Here is a 21,392-nt window from a genome sequence, read left to right as displayed (position 1 = left end):
ACTCACCAGTAAAGCGCTTAATTAATTTTTCAGCAGCACACCCCTCGTCTGACTGGCCGGGCGGCTCCATTCGTCACATATGTTAGAGGAAACCAGTCATGTGATGAGCAATCCAAAAGATAATACTACTTCGTGATCGTCCCGGACATACCGCATCCACCCGGGGCGTGCGGATGGAGGACATAGGTTCAGGGGAAGGCAAAAAACGTTCAGTGCTGATAATGGTTCAACGCGAAAATTAATGCTACACTCTTCACGCCTGCTACAAATTAATTATCATGGGCGATTACAAATCATCACTGAATAAATAACTGGCAGTTAAGGATCCACCCGCCGCCGCCACGCTGTCCATTCACAGCTCCAAAACCAAGAGCGAGTTCGAAACGAGGATGATCTGATTGCCTGTATTTGCCACAATGAACGGTGGACTCTATCATTAGGGAGTATCGGATTGTAGAAAGCGAAAGTGAAAGCAGAACAATAAACGGCCTTCACCTATAGGCAGTAGTATCCAGAGGTCTGTCAGCGTCAGGCGTACCATCCGAACGAAACACGTCGGTTCATACCGAGGCAACCATCAGTGGTTGTTTTTCCTACAGTCGCGTGTTTTGGTGGAAGAAGTGCCTCTTCCGCGTAGAAATCCTCAACCGGAATTCGGTTTCCGCACATTGGGTATGAGTTGCTGTATCGCATAAATTTTCAATGGTTTTTGCCTTCTTTGTTTAACTTTAGCTACGGCGGTCAGTGACTTGCACCGGACAAGACAAAGTACTCCATTTATCCGTACTGTTGTTTTACCTACGGTGTATAGGAAACAATTAATCGACCACGTAATAGGCCTGGCGGAAGACGTGTACGGACGCACACCGGGCTGATGGACATGTGATAGATTTGTGGAGTTTTGTGCGCGATCGAAGCCCCCGATAATGAGCTCCCGCGTGGGATCCAAGCCTAATACACAATGAAATGGGCTAGAATTTTACGCCTTTTATCCGGTTGATCATATGTAGCTAGGCTACTTTGGTTCCTGCTAAAACAATGCGTTACCCACGGGAGAACTCGTTCAACGAATCAGAACTGTGGGAAGATTCAATAACACACATCCGCCGATGCAATCGTCGCTGTCACTATATCGAAACGCTGCTGGGGAAAATGTACGAGTTTGAATATTATTTGAACAACACGGTCTGTACGCCTATAGGACATCCACAAGAAAGGCAGTGAACCTGGTAACGCTTATTACATCGAACTAGCCTTTAAAGCGCACGACATAATTATGTACCCATGTCAATCAACACCTTCCCCGAAACCAGGTCAAACACCTCGGCGCTCAACATCGAAAACATTCACAACACGACGGTGAGTCGCCACTCCGCTCCAATTGAAATAGAGGAAAAAGTGAATGAGCTTGAATGTGCACTCGAAATTCAATAACCTTCACGGTGCTGCGATTGTTGTCGATCAAGCTTCACCGCCGGCAATGCACATTCAAATTCTCCATCTCGCGCACCCCCCGAAAACGTCCACTGCCTGGCTCTTGAACACTATAGCGATTGGCATTTGAAGTCTCGCACCACCCTGCCTTCCCCGTTCCCGCCTGGCAGTTGTTGGTCGCTTATTTACATGCATGCATGAAATAATGCGCAGCGATCATCGCGCCACACATACACTATCGGAATTCGAGAGGAGTCCAACCAATGAACGCTACAATATATGATAGCCATGACTGACTTCCAGTCAAAAGAATCCCCCCGCTGGCGGCTGCCACCGTTTTCCGAAGGGGGTTTCTTCAACCCCCCTTTTGATAGGGAGGAGGAGGTATCCGGAGAAGCGCGGGAAAAATTATAATGATTGAATACAATAGCTGCGGAATAATTGAAAGCCACAAACAACGCACACAGCCAGTACTTGATCGCTCTTTTTGTAGAAGAGTTTATGCAACGTTTTGTTGTTGTGCCTCCTCCGCCCCAATCAATAGGGGTACGCGGATCGAGAAATAATCGTTTCTTCGAACGTTTCACTGGGAGTGGTCAGGGTTTTTTAAACCCGTGACAAATTTGCGCCCCGCGAGCGTTGAAAGCTTGTCGCAGTTTGTGCCAACAAACCCGGTAAAAGTAGCGTGTCACATGAACCGCAGTCGCTGAGGATCGTGCTCCTATAGAGCAATCAAAATCGAAATGATGTTATAAATCGAACTCACGTGATACGACATGACGGAATGAGCGCGGCACTAGGCGGTCTGGCGGCACGAAGCTCTACATTACTTCGATCAGTCTCGGTGTGGTTAGTGAACCTTCGAGTTTACATGAATCAAGCAGTAACCAGAGCCACACCTTTTGCAGGCGATGTCAGCGTTCCGATAGCTGTGATGGTAGAAACCGTAAAGTACAACTTCGCACAACGTCAATTCCGCATTCAAGGCACATAAAATAGGATCGAAGGAAAAAAGGAAAGTAAATCAAAACAATTCCAAAGAAGTTTCGTGGAAGGTTTACACGATTCAGCCCGACGAGGGACTGATAGGTTGTTTGAACCATTCATCAAAACTAATGCGCCTCTTGTGGGCGTCACGAGGCAATAGTAATAAAACAATTTTTTATTGCGTAACCGTGAGTTACCTTTTTTCAAGTCAATGTTTCGGGAAGCGGCAAATCTATAATTACATGGTTTGTGTCAGCGTGTAATTAGTGACCGCTGTTGTCCAATCTGACCTTTTCCTCGATGGGGATGAAAGCTTCAATACAATGAACATACTGAACGAGAATGTGCAAGTCCGAGTTCAACCGGCGAAGGAAAGATCTCGTCACCATGTGGTGTGGGGACACGTCAGGCGATAAATATGCTTGCTTGCATGGGCTCTCTCGGTAAAGTAGCACAGTGGCAGACGGGTGACGCCATCGTAGCAAATCCCCCCGCTCTCCATCAGATCCCTGTTGCCGTGAGCACAATATAGGATCACACTGTGGCAATTGAATGAGTAAACCTTGGACTTCTAACGAGTTGAATTTATTTGTTTCGTCGTTGTCGTCGTAGCGGCCGACGTTGTCATCAGACTGGGTGCTGATGGTAATGTTGTTGACGTCGTTTGCCGGATTCGGTGTGATCGATTACCTCTTTTTGTAGAGAGGAATGTTGTCCGCGAAGGAAGGGATCTGTCCCCGAAGAATTGGCTAATCAGCATAATGGCATCCATGCAATATGGTATGAAACCATCAATTCGAAAATAGAGTAAAGCTTTAAACAGAATGCAGAATGACACTTTATCAGGTCCAATTTGAACAACTTCAATTTAGTTCAAATTTTGTTTAAGCTTGCGTAATTAATTTACATATGTCGCAACTGCCAAAACATTTCGAGAGAAATCAAAAATCACACGATACATTATCTCCAGCATTGTACGAATTCTGAACTCCCAGTTCCTTGAAATATAAATGTTAAATTGTATAAAAATAAAAAAAAGTTGGATGATGAGTTTCTAATTTATCTCATCAGTAACTGGCACCGTCTTGGCAATCAATTAGACACTTAATTTTAAAAGAGTAACACGTCTCATGTCAACGCTTAAACAATTAGCTTAATTAAATATTACAATTTATTTTATTAAACTACACCCTTGTACAAATTAATTATATACACACAGATGTACATATATCATTCAAGAATCAACACAAGTCAGAACTCAAACTTCTCGACCACCACTGCGTGATCGGGATAATCTGGGTGGAAGAAAAAATGCCTTTAATTTGCTTAGATATTCGCATATGCCCTACGACCGAGAATATCGCGAAATAATTATCAGTATTACCGACTATAAGTTACTCTCCCGTGTTCTGTTTAGCAGACTGGACCCGTTGGCCTATTTCTTTGTCGGTGAACACCACAGCGGGTTTTTTCGAGGAGGTCGACATGTAACGGACCAGATGTTTTAAATTTTGATTGTAGAGGTTTTAACCTTAGGGGCCTCTTTTATGCTAGGAAAATTTTGAACCCTAAGTGTGTGTTTGTGAATCAAACTCGGGTGAGCTGCGTACAAGATAATCGACGCACCAATTACGCTCTACCCGCCCTCGATGGACCAGAAGTTTACCCTGCGACGAATCCTATATAAATTTCGGGAGCACAATTTGCTGACTCTTTTCGTGAATTTTAGGGCACGGCCTAAGATTCAGTGAAACGAATACAACTGCGGCAAATAAAGCTTGAATCTAGCTTTCCGACAAAACTGATGAAGCTTATTCATATGACGCGCCAAAATCACTGAATCCGACTTGTTTTGTAACGTTGGATGGCTTGAAGCAGGGCGATGCACTCTCTAATCTATTGTTTAGCTCAAATGGCTTGTTCTCCGTATGTGGTCGGAGATTTGTGCCTTGCCGTGCCTTCTCATTATTTCCTGAGCGGATGGTAAGGGAGGAAGTAGAATGGAGAGGGTGAGAAAAATAACACAAAAACAAACAGCAGGTAAATTAAACTCGAAATCACAATTGCGCTACTGCTGGGCAGTTGCATATCAGATGTTATGATGTTCCGCGATCGGATTCACAAAGATCACATGAAAATGACTCAGCGCGCAGAATAGTTTCCATGCGATACTGAGTTTGCGGTTGAAGTCCAGATCAGTAACGGCGCCGGTGGTTGATTGGTAAGCGTGACCGCCACTCATTCCAGTTGTCCTGGGTCATTGAGATCTTTCTGAGGTGAAAAAATCTGTGGTCACGTCTTCCTTCGGAAGGGAAGTAAAGCCGTTGGTCCCTGGTCCCATGAGTTGATGGATCGATATCTCGTCCAGATAGTGGAGTCACCTCTCTGGCGCCGGCAAAGAAGAAGTAGAATCTAACTTCTATACTTACTAACAAATATGCTCCTCCCGTGATACTTGTGGAGTGCGCAGTAGTATATACGGCCTCTAGCAAAAAGCAAGTGTCGGACTAACAATTCCTTCCCATTCCTTCCGCGAACTACGTTCGGGCCTGGCCGGCGCCGGTATTGATCAAACACTTTAGGATCACCAGGAGTTGCACATTGAAAAGATGTTTCGCTACTCCCAAGCATAATTATCTACTGATTCCCTGTGCAACTTCAGCTAGTCCAGATTTATAACGGAGTAGCAGCCAGGGGTGATCGCACAAGCTCAAGCCGGTTGAAGTCCTGATTAGCATGCCGCAGTGGAGTTTTGAAAAAATGTAGAAGAATTTTCGAATTACTGGGCACGGTTGTTCCACAAGCGCATTTGATTGCGACACGTTTATAGATTTCTCCAATAATTGCGGTGCTCGGATGGAGCCCAGGACCGTATTATTTCTCTCTTATCCAACTTGTCAAAATTGATAGGACGGGCTCAGGAGCAACGAAGTCAATCGCTGCACCTGCCCTGGTTAATTCGTCATCCCATTCATTTCCAGTAATACCGGAATGTCCGGGCACCCAGACAAGGTAAATAGTGTTGATAATCGCTAGCTTGGATCGTGATTTGTCCGAACTAAGGGCCTTGATTACAGCCTGATTATTAATGCTGAAGTTTTTGACTGCCGGACAAGTTCTGTTGAATGGCAGATAGTTCCCCGCACATAATTGCATGAAGATTTCTGCTTGGAATACAGTGTAGTATATACCTAGCGAGTGCGACTGTTCCAATCTCACTTCACAACAGTAGACACCAGCACGTCTCTACCAGCGAGCCATATGTGTGACAGGCGGCTATTTGCGTTTGTTGTTGTCTCTCCGTATAGTCAGACAACTGCTTCTCTCGAGAGGCAATCTCCACATGGAATGTCCTGTAAGGAAAACTAAATATGAGTGTAATATCACTGGGAGCAATAATCTCTTCATCTAATGGAACCATTTGTCTCCATAATCGTGTATGACTGGTAGTAAGATCAAGATGGCTACTGCTCCAAAGACCAGTAATCTGTATTCTGTACGCACATAATAGTTACAGACAGTTTATGCACAGGTTTGCGGAGACTAAAACAGTAAAATTAGTAACCATGCATGTAAACTGGCATCACGGCAGATCTCATAACCTTTGCATAAGCTTTGGCTGCAATTTTTGACACTTCACTAGTCTGTGTATAAAGTGTCTGGAATGATAGTGCTCCTTGTTTGAGGTCTATGTGTAATGGTTTGATATTTAGAAGGGTCTCAAGGGCAGCAGTTGGAATTTGGAAATTGAAGCACCAGTCAACGTCATGAGTGCCATTCTTTGCAGATTTTTTAGTTTGAGTGGATCGTCATCACCTCTCCACTCTTCTACTACACAAGGCATCTCTATGACAGTATTGCGCGTACAATTGTCGTGTAGATCCAATAGATGTATGTGGGTTCAAGACTCTAGGTTTTTCCATAAAAATCGTTTGCACTGTCCGAAGACCATGCACGCTTTCTGGACTCTGAACTCAAAGTGAGGAGACCAATTCAATTTGGAATACCGTATAGTCCAATGTACTTGATCTGCACACAGTAGCTTAGAATCAAAGAATTGCAAGGGACGAACCCCCGGTTGTTATTCGCTTCTTCGTGAAAAGAATCATTGAAGTTTTGTTTGGATTAACTGACAATTCAACTTGTCGACACCATTGTTCGATAGTTTTCAATTTTTGTTGCATTAAGTGAAAAGTTGTTCCGATGGTAATCGTCAGCAAACCCGTAGGCCGGAAAACCAATCAGGTTCAGACCAGGTAGCAGACAGGTGACAGAACGCCACCCTGATGACAGCGACAAATAATCAACGTTCTTATCTCTGCATGTTTCAGTGAGGAGCAAAGAATGCGATTACTAAGCATTGCGTTTATCCCACCCGAGGCACATTCAGATACTCCGTGACTGTTTCCAGAATAGAATGGAAGGACACATTATCAAACGTACCCTCAATTTCTAGAAATATAGCCAAGCTAGATTGCTTGAGCGAGAAGGCGTTCTCAATGTTGTAAACAACATCGTGAAGCAGAGTGATCATGGATTTTCCACACTGATATGCATGTTGCATATTGTGCAGTGGAGATTCAACTAAGCTAACGTTCCTGGTGTGATTATCCGTTCCAAAGCATATCCTTCTGAATTCTTTCAAGCTCAGCCCTCCACCCATCAAACTATGAACGAGTTTATTGTATCCACATGAAATTTAGTCGCTTTTCCAAAAAGAGGTCCCAGTTTGTAGATTTAGAATTACGATATGTTACCACATTGAGGGTGCCATCAAGATGATCGAAAAATATGTATTTATGATTGGATTGAGACGGCTCAGATTCATTTGGAACCTGCCAATTTCCTAGCTCATGCGAAACTCTTTCAGAGCTAAGCGTTGGGTACCATTAATAAATTACGTTACGCAAAATCGCCCTCAATATGACAAATTTCTCTATCTCTCCTCCCTCATTACGTAACAAATCCGAAAATAAATTTTTTTCTTCAGTAAAAGCATATTACGCTATGTTTTAGCTTACTTCTCTTCCATCGTATGTCACAACATGTCACATTTTGTCCTACCCCGCCCCTAAAAGTGTTACGTAATTTATGATTGGATTCTTATGTCTCACACCTCTCTCCCAGACCTCGCAAATAGCTCAGAGCCTCTCAGATTGATGTCTGAGGTGCCCCAAATGAGGTGACGAGCATTTGCATCACTGCTGATGTGATACAGCGCTTTTGAAATTATCAGAAGGAGATGACTCGTCATGAGGCAGATATAAGCAATGAAGGCAACGTTTAGTAATTTTCCAATATAGAAGTTTTCTTCATGGAAGTACAGTTTTTGAATCAATGCGTTTGAAACTTTACCTTCCTGCATAAGTCAAGGTAGATTTGTAGTTGCTGTATGTTTATGTTGGAAATCGATTTGAGCTATTCTAACCATTGTTGATTTGAAAACTGTACATTTCATTTCCCACAACAACTAGAAAATACCAAGCAAGTTTGGATGTAAACGCATGTAGCTAGCCATATCAGGTTTCCCACGATTTGCGAAGAAAGTAACGGCCCACTGTGTCAGAGATTCACATAACACAGTAAGGGCAAAACACAAAATGCTCCGTGCGCAATTGGCATAAAGGGCGAACACGAAATTATTGCCACACATTCAACAGGGCATAACTTTTTTACCATTGGGTAAAAATCAACCAAATTTTGCACACTTTCTCATTGATGTGTATTGTTTACATGCTGTCAAAGTCGAAGTCGTGTTTTTCGATTCAACGAAAATGGAGGTGAACCAACGCGAGTCGAGAGAACAAATTCTTTCCAAACACCTGGAATTTCCTGACCTGTCGCACCGGAAGTTGGGAAAAATGTTGAACATTCACCATTCAACCGTCTCCAGAGTGTTGAAGCGGTTCCAGGAGCGGTTGACGTTGGACCACGGCAGAGGAGCTGGAAGAAAACCGGGACCGGAGAACAAAAAGACGGAGGGAAAGGTGAAGCGGATGATTAAAGCAAATCCCAACGTCTCAAGCCGTGATTTGGCTAAAAAGATCGGCATGTCGCAGGGCTACGTCCAGAATGCAAAGAAGAGAGCTGGACTACATACATACAAGGTACAGAACTTCCCAAACCGCCATGAGCGGTAACAATCAACGGCTAAAACTCGGGCACGGAAGCTCTACGAGAAGATGCTGACAAAATATGACTGCTGTGTGATGGACGATGAAACGTATATAAAAGCCGATTTTAAACAAATTCCGGGGTTGGAGTTTTTCACCGGCAAAAGCAAGTTCTATGTGGACGAAAAAATTTAAGAAGAAGAAAATGTCGAAGTTCGCCTCCAAATATCTCATTTGGCAGACCATCTGCTCTTGCGGACTGAGGAGTGAGCCTTTCGTGACAAAGGGCACAGTAAATGGCGAGATCTACAAATCTGAGTGCCTCGAGAAGCGCCTTTTGCCGTTCTTGCAGCAGCACGACGAAGCTCCGCTATTTTGGCCAGATTTGGCATCATATTACTATTCTAAAAGTGTCCTGGAGTGGTATGAGGCCAATTCTGTCCATTTTGTTGCAAAGGACATGAATCCGCCAAACTGTCCGGAGCTGCGCCCGGTGGAGCAGTATTGGGCAATGATGAAGCGGGAACTTCGGAAGAGCGAGAAGACAGTCAAAGACGAGAAGGACATGTTAAGAAAATGAAAAAAAAACTGAGAAACTGATACCGGATGAAACTGTAAAGACTTTGATGGAGGGCATCAAGCGAAAATGCGTTCAATTTTCCACTCAAGGCTCCATCGAATAACTTTTCTTTTGATTTTTGAAGTAAATATATGTATAAAACTACCCTAAAATTTTGGTTTGATTTTAAACATTATAAGAAATTTGGCATGACATTTTCGGTGTCGCAATAATTTCGTGTTCGCCCTTTATTTTGGACCCTCCAGCCATTGTGTCGTCGGCACGAAACTACACATTGAATTAGGGATTTCTGAGATTGAAATAAAAAATTTCCATGCTATTAAACGCACACCTGCACTTTTATTGCTCTTTTGAGGTGTTTGCATGCTTGTTTGTGTGAAATGCACAACGTTGCTTTAAAAACCATAGTGACGGCATCCTTTATTTTTCGGAATATGAGTAGATTTAAAACGACCAGTTTTTGGGGATTTTTCTGAGGAATCTTTTCACTGCGACATCACTGCAAATTACTTTGTAATCTGATTTGTAGCAGATTTTTTATGATTAATGTAGTCAATGTCGAGGTCTGACACGTGGGAATCTGGTCATTGTTTGTGCATAACGTGGTCTGAAAACTGATGATATTGTAGGATCCGTTATCGGTACAGAGTTTCGTACATGATGGAGCTGCATAGAAATGTCCTTCGTAGACTTAAGCTTGATTTAAATAAATATCTTTTCAAGTAGCGACGTTGTGGAGAAGTTAGGGCAAAGAGCTTGGCCCTGTTAGGGAGGGTGCCGCACTATTTCATTCATTACTCTCTCTCTAGACTCAATGACGTAATAGTGTACCATTTAAACCAATGTCGCAACTTTTCAAGTTGCTACGCACCTACTATTCAACAACATTGGTTCGTGCTGGTATAACCCTCTCTTTAGGTATGCCTCTGCGCCAAAGACATTTTCCACACCCGGTGACCGATCAAGGGATCGATCGAATTAACAGGTTACGCAAGGACAGGCAGAGAAAGGAACAAAAGACATTAACGAATTGTTATACGAAGTTAGTTCTTATACGAAAAATATTTAAAATAGCGAGAATTTGTAATTTCCTATCAACTACGGTAATTATTATCTACTGAAATACTTATATTAATATGGTTATCTTAAAATACTTAAAATTACTTACTATTTCTATCTTATTACTATCTTATTATAACATCAGTGGCTGTTAAAATATATTGCTGAACTCATACGGTTAGAACAAAGGCAGTAATTGCAATCGAAGCCAAGAATTGGCTAGGTTCAATCGAGCAGCTGAAATACAAAAAGAAGAACAGAATTAAAACGTAAAAGGGACTAAAACGTAAGTTCTTAAACTTATATTATTACAACGAAAGGAAAACACAATTGAATTGTATAACAAAAATACCTATATTTCTCCGGCAGGGATTTTTTAACGGCTCGTCGAATAAAGCGTTTAGAAAACCAGAATCCCTCCTTTTACGTTGCAATCACAACATTTTAAAAAATCCGTTTTATCACGATCGGGGGCTTACTGAGGTATGTCGAAAGCCAATCGGATAAAAGGCTCCTGGCCAGGTGTGAGTTGTAAAGCCTGCAATGATCCAGATAACAGCCGGATGGTTTGCTGTGACGACTGTGGTTTATGGTATCACTTCAAGTGCGTGGGCGTTGATGAAGGCATCGAGGATGTGGACTGGAGTTGTGCAACATGCGAAGCTAAACGTACAGCTAACAGCGCATCCGTCATCATTACGGTACCTGTACAGGGTGGAGCGGAACCAAGGTCAGAGGAAAACCAAGTGCAAAACGAGCAACTTAAGCAGTTTCAACTAAAAATGGATCAGATGCAGAATAAATTTGAAGAACAGCAGCGGGCCTACGAGAAGCTACTTCGAGAAAAAGACCGCGAGTTGCAGAATGCTGTCAGTGATTTGCACCACCAGTTTCAGCGTCGAATGGAGAAGCGAGAGAAGCAAATACGAGAGGAGTTAGTTGTTCCATCCGGTGTTCCTCCACCTAACGCGAATTCAACGACTTTAGGAACGGAAATCCGAGCAACGGGCGACGTGTATAAAGCGATCGAGCGGATGGAAAGACAACTTATGGAGATGGCAAGAAAGCAAGATGTCCAAACGAAGTGCCTTGAGAACCGAGTGAAAGCGATGGAAATCGGTGAATCTATCCCACCGAGGAATGATTTTGCGACCGAAGAAGAAGTGAACACGGCTCACGAGCTCAGCAGAAGTCAACTTGCCGCACGGCACGCAGTTGCGAAAGAACTTCCTTATTTCTCAGGCAATCCGGAAGAATGGCCTCTGTTCATTGCTACTTATGAGAGTACTACCAGGATGTGCGGTTATAGTGATGAAGAAAACCTACTTCGACTTCAGAAAAGCTTGAAGGGAAAAGCTCTAGAAGTAGTGCGGAGCCGTTTGTTATATCCAGCAGGGATCGAAGGTGTCATAAACACGTTAAGGACGTTATTTGGCAGGCCGGAAGTGATTGTACACTCATTAGTATGCAAGATTCGGGAAATGCCCGCGCCGAAGACAGAGAAGCTTGGAACTCTGATCGATTTTGGCGTCGCCGTCCAGAATATGTGTGCAACGATCGTGGCATGTGGTCTAAACGAGCATCTTTGCAACGTGGCACTCCTTCAAGAGCTCGTCGAGAGACTGCCACCAACTATTAAGCTCGATTGGGCGAGATTTCGTCATGCACTAAATGCGGTTACACTGTCGGACTTTAGCAAATGGCTTGGTACGCTCGTGGAAGCGGCATGCACAGTAACGGTTCCGTCGTCAATAAGCAGCTACGCAGGCAAACCCGAGAAACGAGGTCGAAGGGAGGAAGTGCACGTACATGTCGAGACGAGTTCTAGTCCATCTCTTGTTCCAGTGGTTCCTTTCAGGACTACGCCAAAGCCAGCGTTTACTCAGTGTGTCCTTTGTCACGGAGAATGCGGAAATCTAGGCTCATGTAAAGTGTTTCGGGAAATGGATATCGATGCTCGGTGGGCAGCACTGAAGCAGCACAAGTTGTGTCGTAAATGTTTGACAAAACATTTCGGAGCGTGTACGATTAGGCAAGCTTGTGGAAAGAATGGTTGTACTTACATGCATCACCAATTGTTACACGATGATTCCAGATATCAACGACGAGAGCTTCAACAAGCATCAATTCCTCGTGGTAGTTCAGAGACATCCGTCGAAACCTGCAATACGCATTCAAGTAACGTAGGAAAGGTATTGTTTCGATACGTCCCGGTGCTCCTACATGGACGAGGCAAGTCTGTCAGTACGTTCGCCTTTCTGGACGATGGTTCATCGGTCACACTTATGGAACACAGTTTGCTAAAAGAACTAGATATTCAAGGTGAACCGTATCCTTTGTGTCTCGATTGGACATCAGACTATCAACGGCAGGAAATGAATTCCGTTAAGCTTGGTTTGGAAATTTCGGGAATACACGACACTAAGGTGCATCAGATTCCCAAAGTTCATACTGTCCAAAGGCTGGCATTGCCAAGGCAGACCCTTGCTTTGGATGAATTGCAGCTTCGCTATCCATACTTGCATGATCTTCCGGCGGATTCATATTACAATGTCGAACCAAGAATATTGATTGGAATCGATAGTTGCCATTTGGGGCACACGTTAGACAGTAGAGAGGGGAAGAAAAACGAACCGATTGCCACCAGAACACGCTTGGGATGGATAGTGTTTGGACCCTGCTCTGTAATACCCCAAATTAGTTACATGGCACATCATAGTTTTCATGTGTGCCAGTGTTGCGAGCGAAACGATGCTGAGCTGCATAAAACGGTGAAAGCATACTTCGCCTTGGATAGCATTGGGATCGGGCACAACATCAAGCCACTCCTATCAAAGGATGATGAGCGAGCGCAGCAGTTATTGAAATCTCTAACTCACGTTAAAGACAGAAGGTACGAGACAGGATTGCTCTGGCGCAACGATGATGTCCGACTGCCTGATAGCAAACCTATGGCTGCGAGACGGCTGAGCTGCTTGGAGAAGAGAATGCAACGAGACCCTGAAATGGCTGAATCGTTAAAGGAGAAGATTAGAGATTACGAGCGATGCGGATATATCGTGAGACTGACTGAGAAACAACTATCCAAGAAATACCCGCGTGTCTGGTATCTGCCAATTTTCCCCATTGTAAATCCCAATAAACCAGGAAAACTACGAATAGTTTGGGATGCGGCTGCGAAGGTTGCGGGAGTATCGTTGAATTCGTTTTTACTTACTGGGCCGGATTTACTTACTTCTCTGTTATCCGTGCTTCATCGCTTCCGCGAATTCAGAATTGCCATTACCGGGGATATAAGGGAAATGTTCCTACAAGTGATGATGAATGAAAATGACCAACAATGTCTGAGATTTTTATGGCGAAACGGTGAGCTTGACCGTGATCCAGACGTTTATGCTATGAAGGTGATGATATTTGGGGCAACGTGTTCGCCGAGCTGCGCGCAGTATGTAAAAAACCATAATGCACAACGATTCCAGGACCGATTTCCAAGAGCAGCTGAAGCGATAGTGAAGGAACATTACGTCGATGATATGCTCACTAGTGTGGAAACGGAAGAAGAGGCGATAAAGTTGGCGAAAGAGGTCCAGTTCGTCCATGCTGAGGCTGGTTTCGAAATACGCAACTGGCTGTCAAACTCAAATCAAGTACTGCGGGAGTTGCAAGCGACACCAGGTGTAAAAAGTATGAATCTGTTGAGCGAGATGGGGACAGAAAAAGTTCTGGGCTTGTGGTGGTGTACTGTTACTGATTCATTCACCTTCAAAGTATCCCCAAGGATTAACGCGGAACTACTTAACGGTCATATTATTCCGACAAAGAGGCAGATCTTAAGCACGCTAATGATGATCTATGATCCTTTGGGATTCTTGGCAAACTTCCTGATGTTTCTGAAGATATTGCTTCAGGAAATATGGCGTAGCGGTGTGAATTGGGACGAGCCAATCAACAGTGAACAGCGGGAGAAATGGCTGACATGGGTGCAAGTTCTTCCGAGAGTAGAGATGGTTAGGGTGCCCAGATGTTACCGGACGAGGAGTAGCATCAGTGAACGAAATTCGATTCAGCTCCATGTCTTCGTTGATGCGTCTGAGAATGGAGTTGCTGCGGTATGTTATCTGCGTTTCGAAGAAGGTGGCGTCGTGGAATGGGCACTAGTCGGGGCAAAAACAAAAGTAGCTCCACTGCGATTTGTGTCAATACCCAGACTGGAACTGCAGGCAGCAGTAATCGGCGCCTGCTTGGCGAACAGCATCACGGAGTCGCACAAATTAAAACCTATGCAACGATTCTTCTGGACGGATGCGCGAGATGTTCTTTGTTGGCTAAACTCTGATCACCGGAAATATAGCCAGTTTGTAGCGGTACGAATCAGTGAGATGTTGGAGTTGACGGAGCAACATGAATGGAACTGGATCCCATCAAAATTGAACGTTGCGGACGAGGCTACAAAGTGGCAAAAGTTACCGGACCTGGCTCCTACAAGTCGTTGGTTTCGTGGACTGGAATTCCTGTGGGGCCCCAAAGAGGGTTGGCCTGATAATATATCAAAATTTGGTGACACAATAGAAGAAAAACGTGTAAAAGTACTACATCACTTCGAAGAACGTGCGATATTCGAATGGGAGAAATTTTCCAGATGGAAACGGTTGCTACGTCATGTGGCTTTTGTTAAACGATTCCCAGCTAATATACGCAAGAAAATCGTCAAACAACCTGTTGAAAGCGGTCCACTATCCCATGAGGAACTAAAAGAAGCAGAGCTGACTATACTTAAGTTCGTTCAAGATTCCGAGTTTGCCAGAGAGATTCAACACTTAAGGAAATCTAATCCATTGCCATGGAAGAACGTGTTGCCCAAAAATAGTTCATTGTACAAACTTAGCCCAATTCTTGAGGTAGATGGGTTAGTTCACATGAAAGGTCGCATAGATGCTTGCGAATTTGTGGAAGAGTGTACGAAACGCCCGATATTGCTGCCTAAGTGCATTCCAGTTTCGGATCTTATTATCGCCAGCATTCACCAACGATACTGCCACATGAACCACCAGACGGCGCTCAACGAAATCAAGCGTCGGTTCTATATTCCTAAGCTTCGTTCGGTGTATAATCGTGTTCGTAAGAGATGCCAGCTTTGCAAAATCCGCAAGGCAAAACCAGCCGTCCCTGAAATGTCCGCTCTACCACCAATGCGGTTGAAAGCCTTTTGTCGGCCATTTTCATATGTAGGCATTGATTATTTTGGGCCGATGCACGTGGCTGTTGGCAGACGCACCGAAAAACGTTGGGGTGTGTTGATTACTTGTCTCACTGTTCGAGCAATACACCTCGAAATTGCGCACACCCTCACAACAGATTCATGCATCTTGGCCATTAGGAATTTCATAGCCAGAAGAGGTTCCCCCTTGGAGATATTTAGCGATCGCGGAACGAATTTTGTTGGTGCAAGCCGTGAATTGAAACAGGCACTACAGCAGATAGATCAGAACAAGCTGATGGAACATTTCACTACAACGGATACAAAATGGTCATTCAACCCGCCAGCTTCTCCGCACTTTGGTGGCGCATGGGAACGCCTCGTTCAGTCAGTGAAGAAAGCCTTGAAACACCTACAACTCACACGCACACCTACCGATGAACTATTAAGAAACATGTTGGCAGAAATCGAACTAATTATCAATTCTAGACCGTTGACTGAATTGCCACTAGACGATGAGCTATCATCGCCGCTAACCCCGAACCATTTCCTACTCGGGTCATCAGACGGTTCTAAGCCACCGGTCACATTCGAAGACAGTAGCTACGCCCTGAAGCACACATGGAAGATGTCGCAGGTCTACGCAAACAGGTTCTGGAAACGCTGGATAGCTGATTACCTGCCAACGTTAACGAGGAGAACAAAATGGTTTTGTCCGGCGAAGCCCATAGAAGTGGGAGACATTGTCGTGTTGGTGGACGAGACACTTCCAAGAAATTGTTGGCCGAAAGGACGAATCATCGACGCCGTCCGGTCCAAGGATGGCCAGGTTCGAAGAGCTATGGTGCAAACAGCTAGCGGAATATTGGAGAGACCAGCCATAAAACTCGCCGTGTTGGATGTTGGTGCGATTGGGAGTACCTCGGATCAATGATCGCGAAGTACTGGGGGGAGTGTCGCAACTTTTCAAGTTGCTACGCACCTACTATTCAACAACATTGGTTCGTGCTGGTATAACCCTCTCTTTAGGTATGCCTCTGCGCCAAAGACATTTTCCACACCCGGTGACCGATCAAGGGATCGATCGAATTAACAGGTTACGCAAGGACAGGCAGAGAAAGGAACAAAAGACATTAGCGAATTGTTATACGAAGTTAGTTCTTATACGAAAAATATTTAAAATAGCGAGAATTTGTAATTTCCTATCAACTACGGTAATTATTATCTACTGAAATACTTATATTAATATGGTTATCTTAAAATACTTAAAATTACTTACTATTTCTATCTTATTACTATCTTATTATAACATCAGTGGCTGTTAAAATATATTGCTGAACTCATACGGTTAGAACAAAGGCAGTAATTGCAATCGAAGCCAAGAATTTGCTAGGTTTAATCGAGCAGCTGAAATACAAAAAGAAGAACAGAATTAAAACGTAAAAGGGACTAAAACGTAAGTTCTTAAACTTATATTATTACAACGAAAGGAAAACACAATTGAATTGTATAACAAAAATACCTATATTTCTCCGGCAGGGATTTTTTAACGGCTCGTCGAATAAAGCGTTTAGAAAACCAGAATCCCTCCTTTTACGTTGCAATCACAACAACCAATGTGTTGAACAAAGATGGCAGATGCTGCTCTTACCGACGGCTACAAATGGCTAGCGTGATAATGGAAACAAAGCGGAAAAAAGGATCATTACCCTATTTGCAGGCAAACGGAAAGTTTTTTTCGCTTAGCTTAGGTAGCCTGCCAGCCCTTAGTTGTACTTCGTGTTTGACCGAATGAGTCAAAAGGCACAATGAACCAAAACAAAATGATGCTTGGGAGTAGCAAATAAATCTCACTGGGAATATTTCACTGACTCAAATTTTTCATCAAATTGTATATAACGAAACCGACTAACACCAGAGAAGGAAGTTAGTTCGGCACTCGCGGTTGGTAGAAACCGATACTGTCCAAGGCATCTCCACCAACATCACGGGAATTGTGTTAACAGGAAAGGGAAAAGATTCTGGTAGACAATACGATTAATTTTCGAAAATTTGCATCGAGCAATTTGAACTTCACACAGACGACCATCGAGAGTATTGCGTCTCATCTATACTTACAGTCAATGTCGCATTACTCCAGAGATCAAAAATCATTTTCACATTTTTTTAAGTTAATAAAAGATCGATTCAGTATGTGAATTTGCAAAAAAAAATCGAGGGTAGTAAAGAAATTGAAGCCACAATTGGAAATCTATTCTACTCGTGAAGAGAATATGAAACAATTTTGAGCGGCCTGAAATAAGCATTAATTGAACCTTCCAGAAAGCTTGAAAGTGTTACTTTGTATTATGAATACACTAGCATTTTTTTCGCATCTAGTTTATATCCTTTCCCTATCAGCACACGACTACAAATTCCACCCGATATTCTCTAATGCCGCTTGTGTTCGAAGCAAAACTGAGTCAGACTCCAACCCCAGAGTCGCTGCCAAAATCTTTGAACTGACCGTGGTTGGGGCTACAAACCGACTTAGCCCCGGGCTCAAGCAAAAATGGTATAACTACCCTTGCTCGAAAAAGTGACGTAATCGAGTACATTTTAACATGCCTTCCAGAAAGTTCTCCTTTTGAAGTCCGCCTTTTTAATTTTCAATTTTTTGGATGATTCTCAGCCTTACGTTTTTGACTCGTTTTTACCATACCAAACATATATGTAACCAACTTTTCACTTCTCTCTAGATACCGGTCCCCCTTAACGTACGGATACTAGTACTACTGATTTTCAAATGCCAGCAATTGCAGGTCGTTGCTGCTAAATTATTTTCTCGTTTTTTCTCATTGCAAGCCACTTACCAGAAAACTCAAGTACCCGTGAGCTTTTGAGCCAAACGAAACACCCGTCTAAAGCCCAACCAATGAACGATGTCTGTTATAATAGAGCCCAGCCAGCGCGCTTGCAGCAAAACGAATCACAAAGGTCAACGGAAATCACACTTTCTACCGGTGTTGAGTTTTCCGTGGCTCGCGTTACCATCGGGGGACCGTTGCAAAAGTAAAACGACACCGACGCCGTCGTCGCCGATCCATGACCGAAAGTCAAGGTCACTGGAGCTCCGCGCAAAAGGAAGGAACAAGCGGACAAGGGAGTTGTGCAACAATCTGTCGGCTAATCCATCGATTGATACTAACCCAGCTGGTAGTATTGGAGGCCCTGCCATAATATATTGACACAAAGTTGCGCTGTGGAATTGTCGGCGGTGGTCGGTCAATGACAAACTGAGAAGACGAATAGTGGAAAAAAAGGAAACGAAAACCCTCGAAGGCGTGGGTTCCGCTAAAAGCAGTAAATGACGGCTATCCAATTCCGATGAGCCAACAGAGCTGAACGAAGGTCAGTTATTTTAAACTGCTTTTCTCAATCACCAGCTGAACAACAACAACAACAACCACAGGACGTTTTCAAACCTCGCAATCGCACTCGTTCCACCCGTGGGCAACAAACGACTTCAGCACGGCTATTTACATTTTGGATACACAACAGCAACAACCATTCCGTTTCGGCAATCAGCGGCCATCTTCCGGCGAGGCAAATGCACTTTAAAATGACCTTTAAACAACATCAACAACAACCGCGCGTCAATTCCTAGAATGGCTTGTAAAATCGAATGGTGCATCCGTGATTTACGAGGTGTTACAGTGTAATCATCGTTTGGAAGCCCTTTAAACGGGCCGACTCGAGCAGAGAGAAACACTCCTTCATTTCTTCCGATAACCACCGCACAGGCGTCAGCCGGCGTCGGACTCGGAATGCGTTTCACTTTTCATCCTGCCCTCGTGGCTCGGCAGCAACAGCAGCTGAAGCATGGTGCTCGTAAAAACAATCATGTTAGACATGCAATTTCGATGCTCATCGGTGCATTTTGCACCGTTTCGTTTCGATGAGAGTATGATACCTCCTTCTTCAGGTGGTGCAATTTAAAACTCCTGCGAGCACTGGCTTTCGAGTGATCAAATCGATTATGTCGTCTCTTTTTATTTTAAAGGAACTACAGTTCAACCAGTCCATGACATTCGTTCTGACATAGATTTGTAAAAGAAAGTATGAAATGTTACTAAGTCACGTTCTTCTTTTTTTAGATTACCGAGTTCCACATGCACTTACCAGGTTATTCGTCCGATTTAGAGGATGAATTTGAATTTGTCACTCCGGTTGGCAACGGCCAAACCTGCAATAAGAGTACCGAAACTACCAGGGGAAAAAGAAACTTATGCCGTCGCATCATTCGAGCTGGACCGATTTGTTTTCATTTGCACAATCCACTGGACCAAATCGCTATAAACAGTACGCTCCGGCGGAGATGCAGTGTGGATACCCTACAGTAAACACGACGCTACACAAAACGCAATACATTGTGTAGGTACTATGAAACTAAGGATAGAACTTAGATATTGCGAGGGGATTTTTTCATTACCGAAGGACCTTACCGCAGTCTTCTTACCGACTCAACGAAGCATGTTAGTGATTTTACTGCTGCTGCTTAGTCATGGTTAGTGCTGAGTGCTTATCCTCATCTAGACAGTGCTTACGCAAAGTGGCCTCATCAACCGCCTTCAGTGCGAAAACGGATGGCATCACTTCAATCGACTGAAACGGCTAAAAAACGGGAGAAAACAATTTAGAAACTAACCAACCAACCAACACATACATATATTTAATCGATCAAATTTTGTAGCTCTTTGTCAGCACACGGTTTCAACTCCTCAGTACCCAGTATGCCCATCGAATCCAGTAAAACACTTAACCCGCATCTCTGTTCCGCAGATGCTGCAGCCATTTCTCAAATCGTAGTCAACAGCATTGAGCATTGCAAGCGAGTAAAAGTGAAATTGTCGGTACGAAGACTTCCACAATAACGGTCACAACATCCGACGGCGGTGGGCAGCTACGAGACGATGCGTTGTGGCAAACGAGCGCGCAAACGCTACCAGAATTATGGTCGGATATAAATGTCAAGGGAAAAAAGATATCCGCGGTTATACTTGGACCTCCCAGTACCACCTTTTACGCGTCCAATGAGAAATACACGAGAAGAGTCCCGGTGCATATCATTACATTTAAAAAATTGCAAAATACTGTCGTCCGAGCAGAAGACACTGGGACAAAGAAATAATTTTGAAAGTTTGTAGAAAACAATGTTGAATATGGAGTCTGTAAAATTTGCACCGTCAGAAATTGATGTTTATAATATTATGTAGAAGATGGACGGCAGTGGCTAAAAACTTTAGCAGGAGTGGATGAGCATTGAGCGAAGTTACTGCCATCAAAAGAAGTCATCAGTGAAACCTAGCTAATGTGCCCATAAATCATAAGTTAATGTTGACAGCTGCAGTTGTAACGACCGTCTGATAATCTATAGTAGTCAGATAGCGTATCTTCGCGATGGGTTGAGATACCGACTGATTGGTCGGTGCATCGAATGCATCAGATAGGAAGAAATTGCATGGGCATTGGTAGAGCAAGCTGCGGTGTCAAAGTCAATTACACCCGTAGCTGCAAAACCGCACAACAAAGACATTCGACGTAGCGCTTTAATGGAATTAAAAATTCGACACGGTTGTGTGTGTGTCTGTGGTGGGTATAGGTTTGTGTTGTTGTGTGCGCATGTTATGCGTTTTTCAGCGGATTTTACCTTCGTGCCCATCCAGGCGGGTCGGATTTATTATTGTTATGCCTTTGCTGCTGTTTTTGTGGTTGTTGTTAAATCTCGATTTCGCCTTTTTCCCGTTTCGTTCAACCACGGTTTTGGTTGGTTTTTGTTTTCAGCTCCACTTTCTTCTTCTCCTCCTCGTCGTCGGCCCCCTATCATCCCGTGGTTGGTTTTACTATAACACATAGGTTGTAACTGTGCTTTTGAAATGCGTTTTTTCGCGGCTGTCCGAATAAATGAATTTCCACTGCGGCTATCTTCCTGCTTCTTTTCGATTTGGTTGTCGGGTCTTTTTAGCGTTCAGATCGGTTACAT

The 21,392-nt window shown here is 43.7% G+C and overlaps 2 protein-coding genes across 3 annotated transcripts in view; both read left to right on the top strand.

Moving 5' to 3' along the window:
• Positions 1-21,392, top strand: part of LOC131685590 (chloride intracellular channel Clic) — a 64,678-nt gene that overhangs the window by 15,192 nt on the left and 28,094 nt on the right. The gene's annotated exons all lie outside the window — the stretch shown is intronic.
• Positions 14,665-16,900, top strand: LOC131685572 (uncharacterized). The gene is made up of 2 exons (XM_058969403.1): positions 14,665-16,584; positions 16,686-16,900. The coding sequence occupies exon 1, from the start codon at positions 15,090-15,092 to the stop codon at positions 16,302-16,304; it is 1,215 nt and encodes a 404-aa protein (XP_058825386.1). The 5' UTR covers positions 14,665-15,089; the 3' UTR covers positions 16,305-16,584; positions 16,686-16,900.

The sequence above is a fragment of the Topomyia yanbarensis genome, chromosome 1, assembly GCF_030247195.1.
Source record: "Topomyia yanbarensis strain Yona2022 chromosome 1, ASM3024719v1, whole genome shotgun sequence".
Lineage (NCBI taxonomy): Eukaryota > Metazoa > Arthropoda > Insecta > Diptera > Culicidae > Topomyia > Topomyia yanbarensis.
The sequence above is the reverse complement of the archived record's forward strand: the minus strand, read 5'-3'. Positions and strand labels throughout refer to the sequence as shown.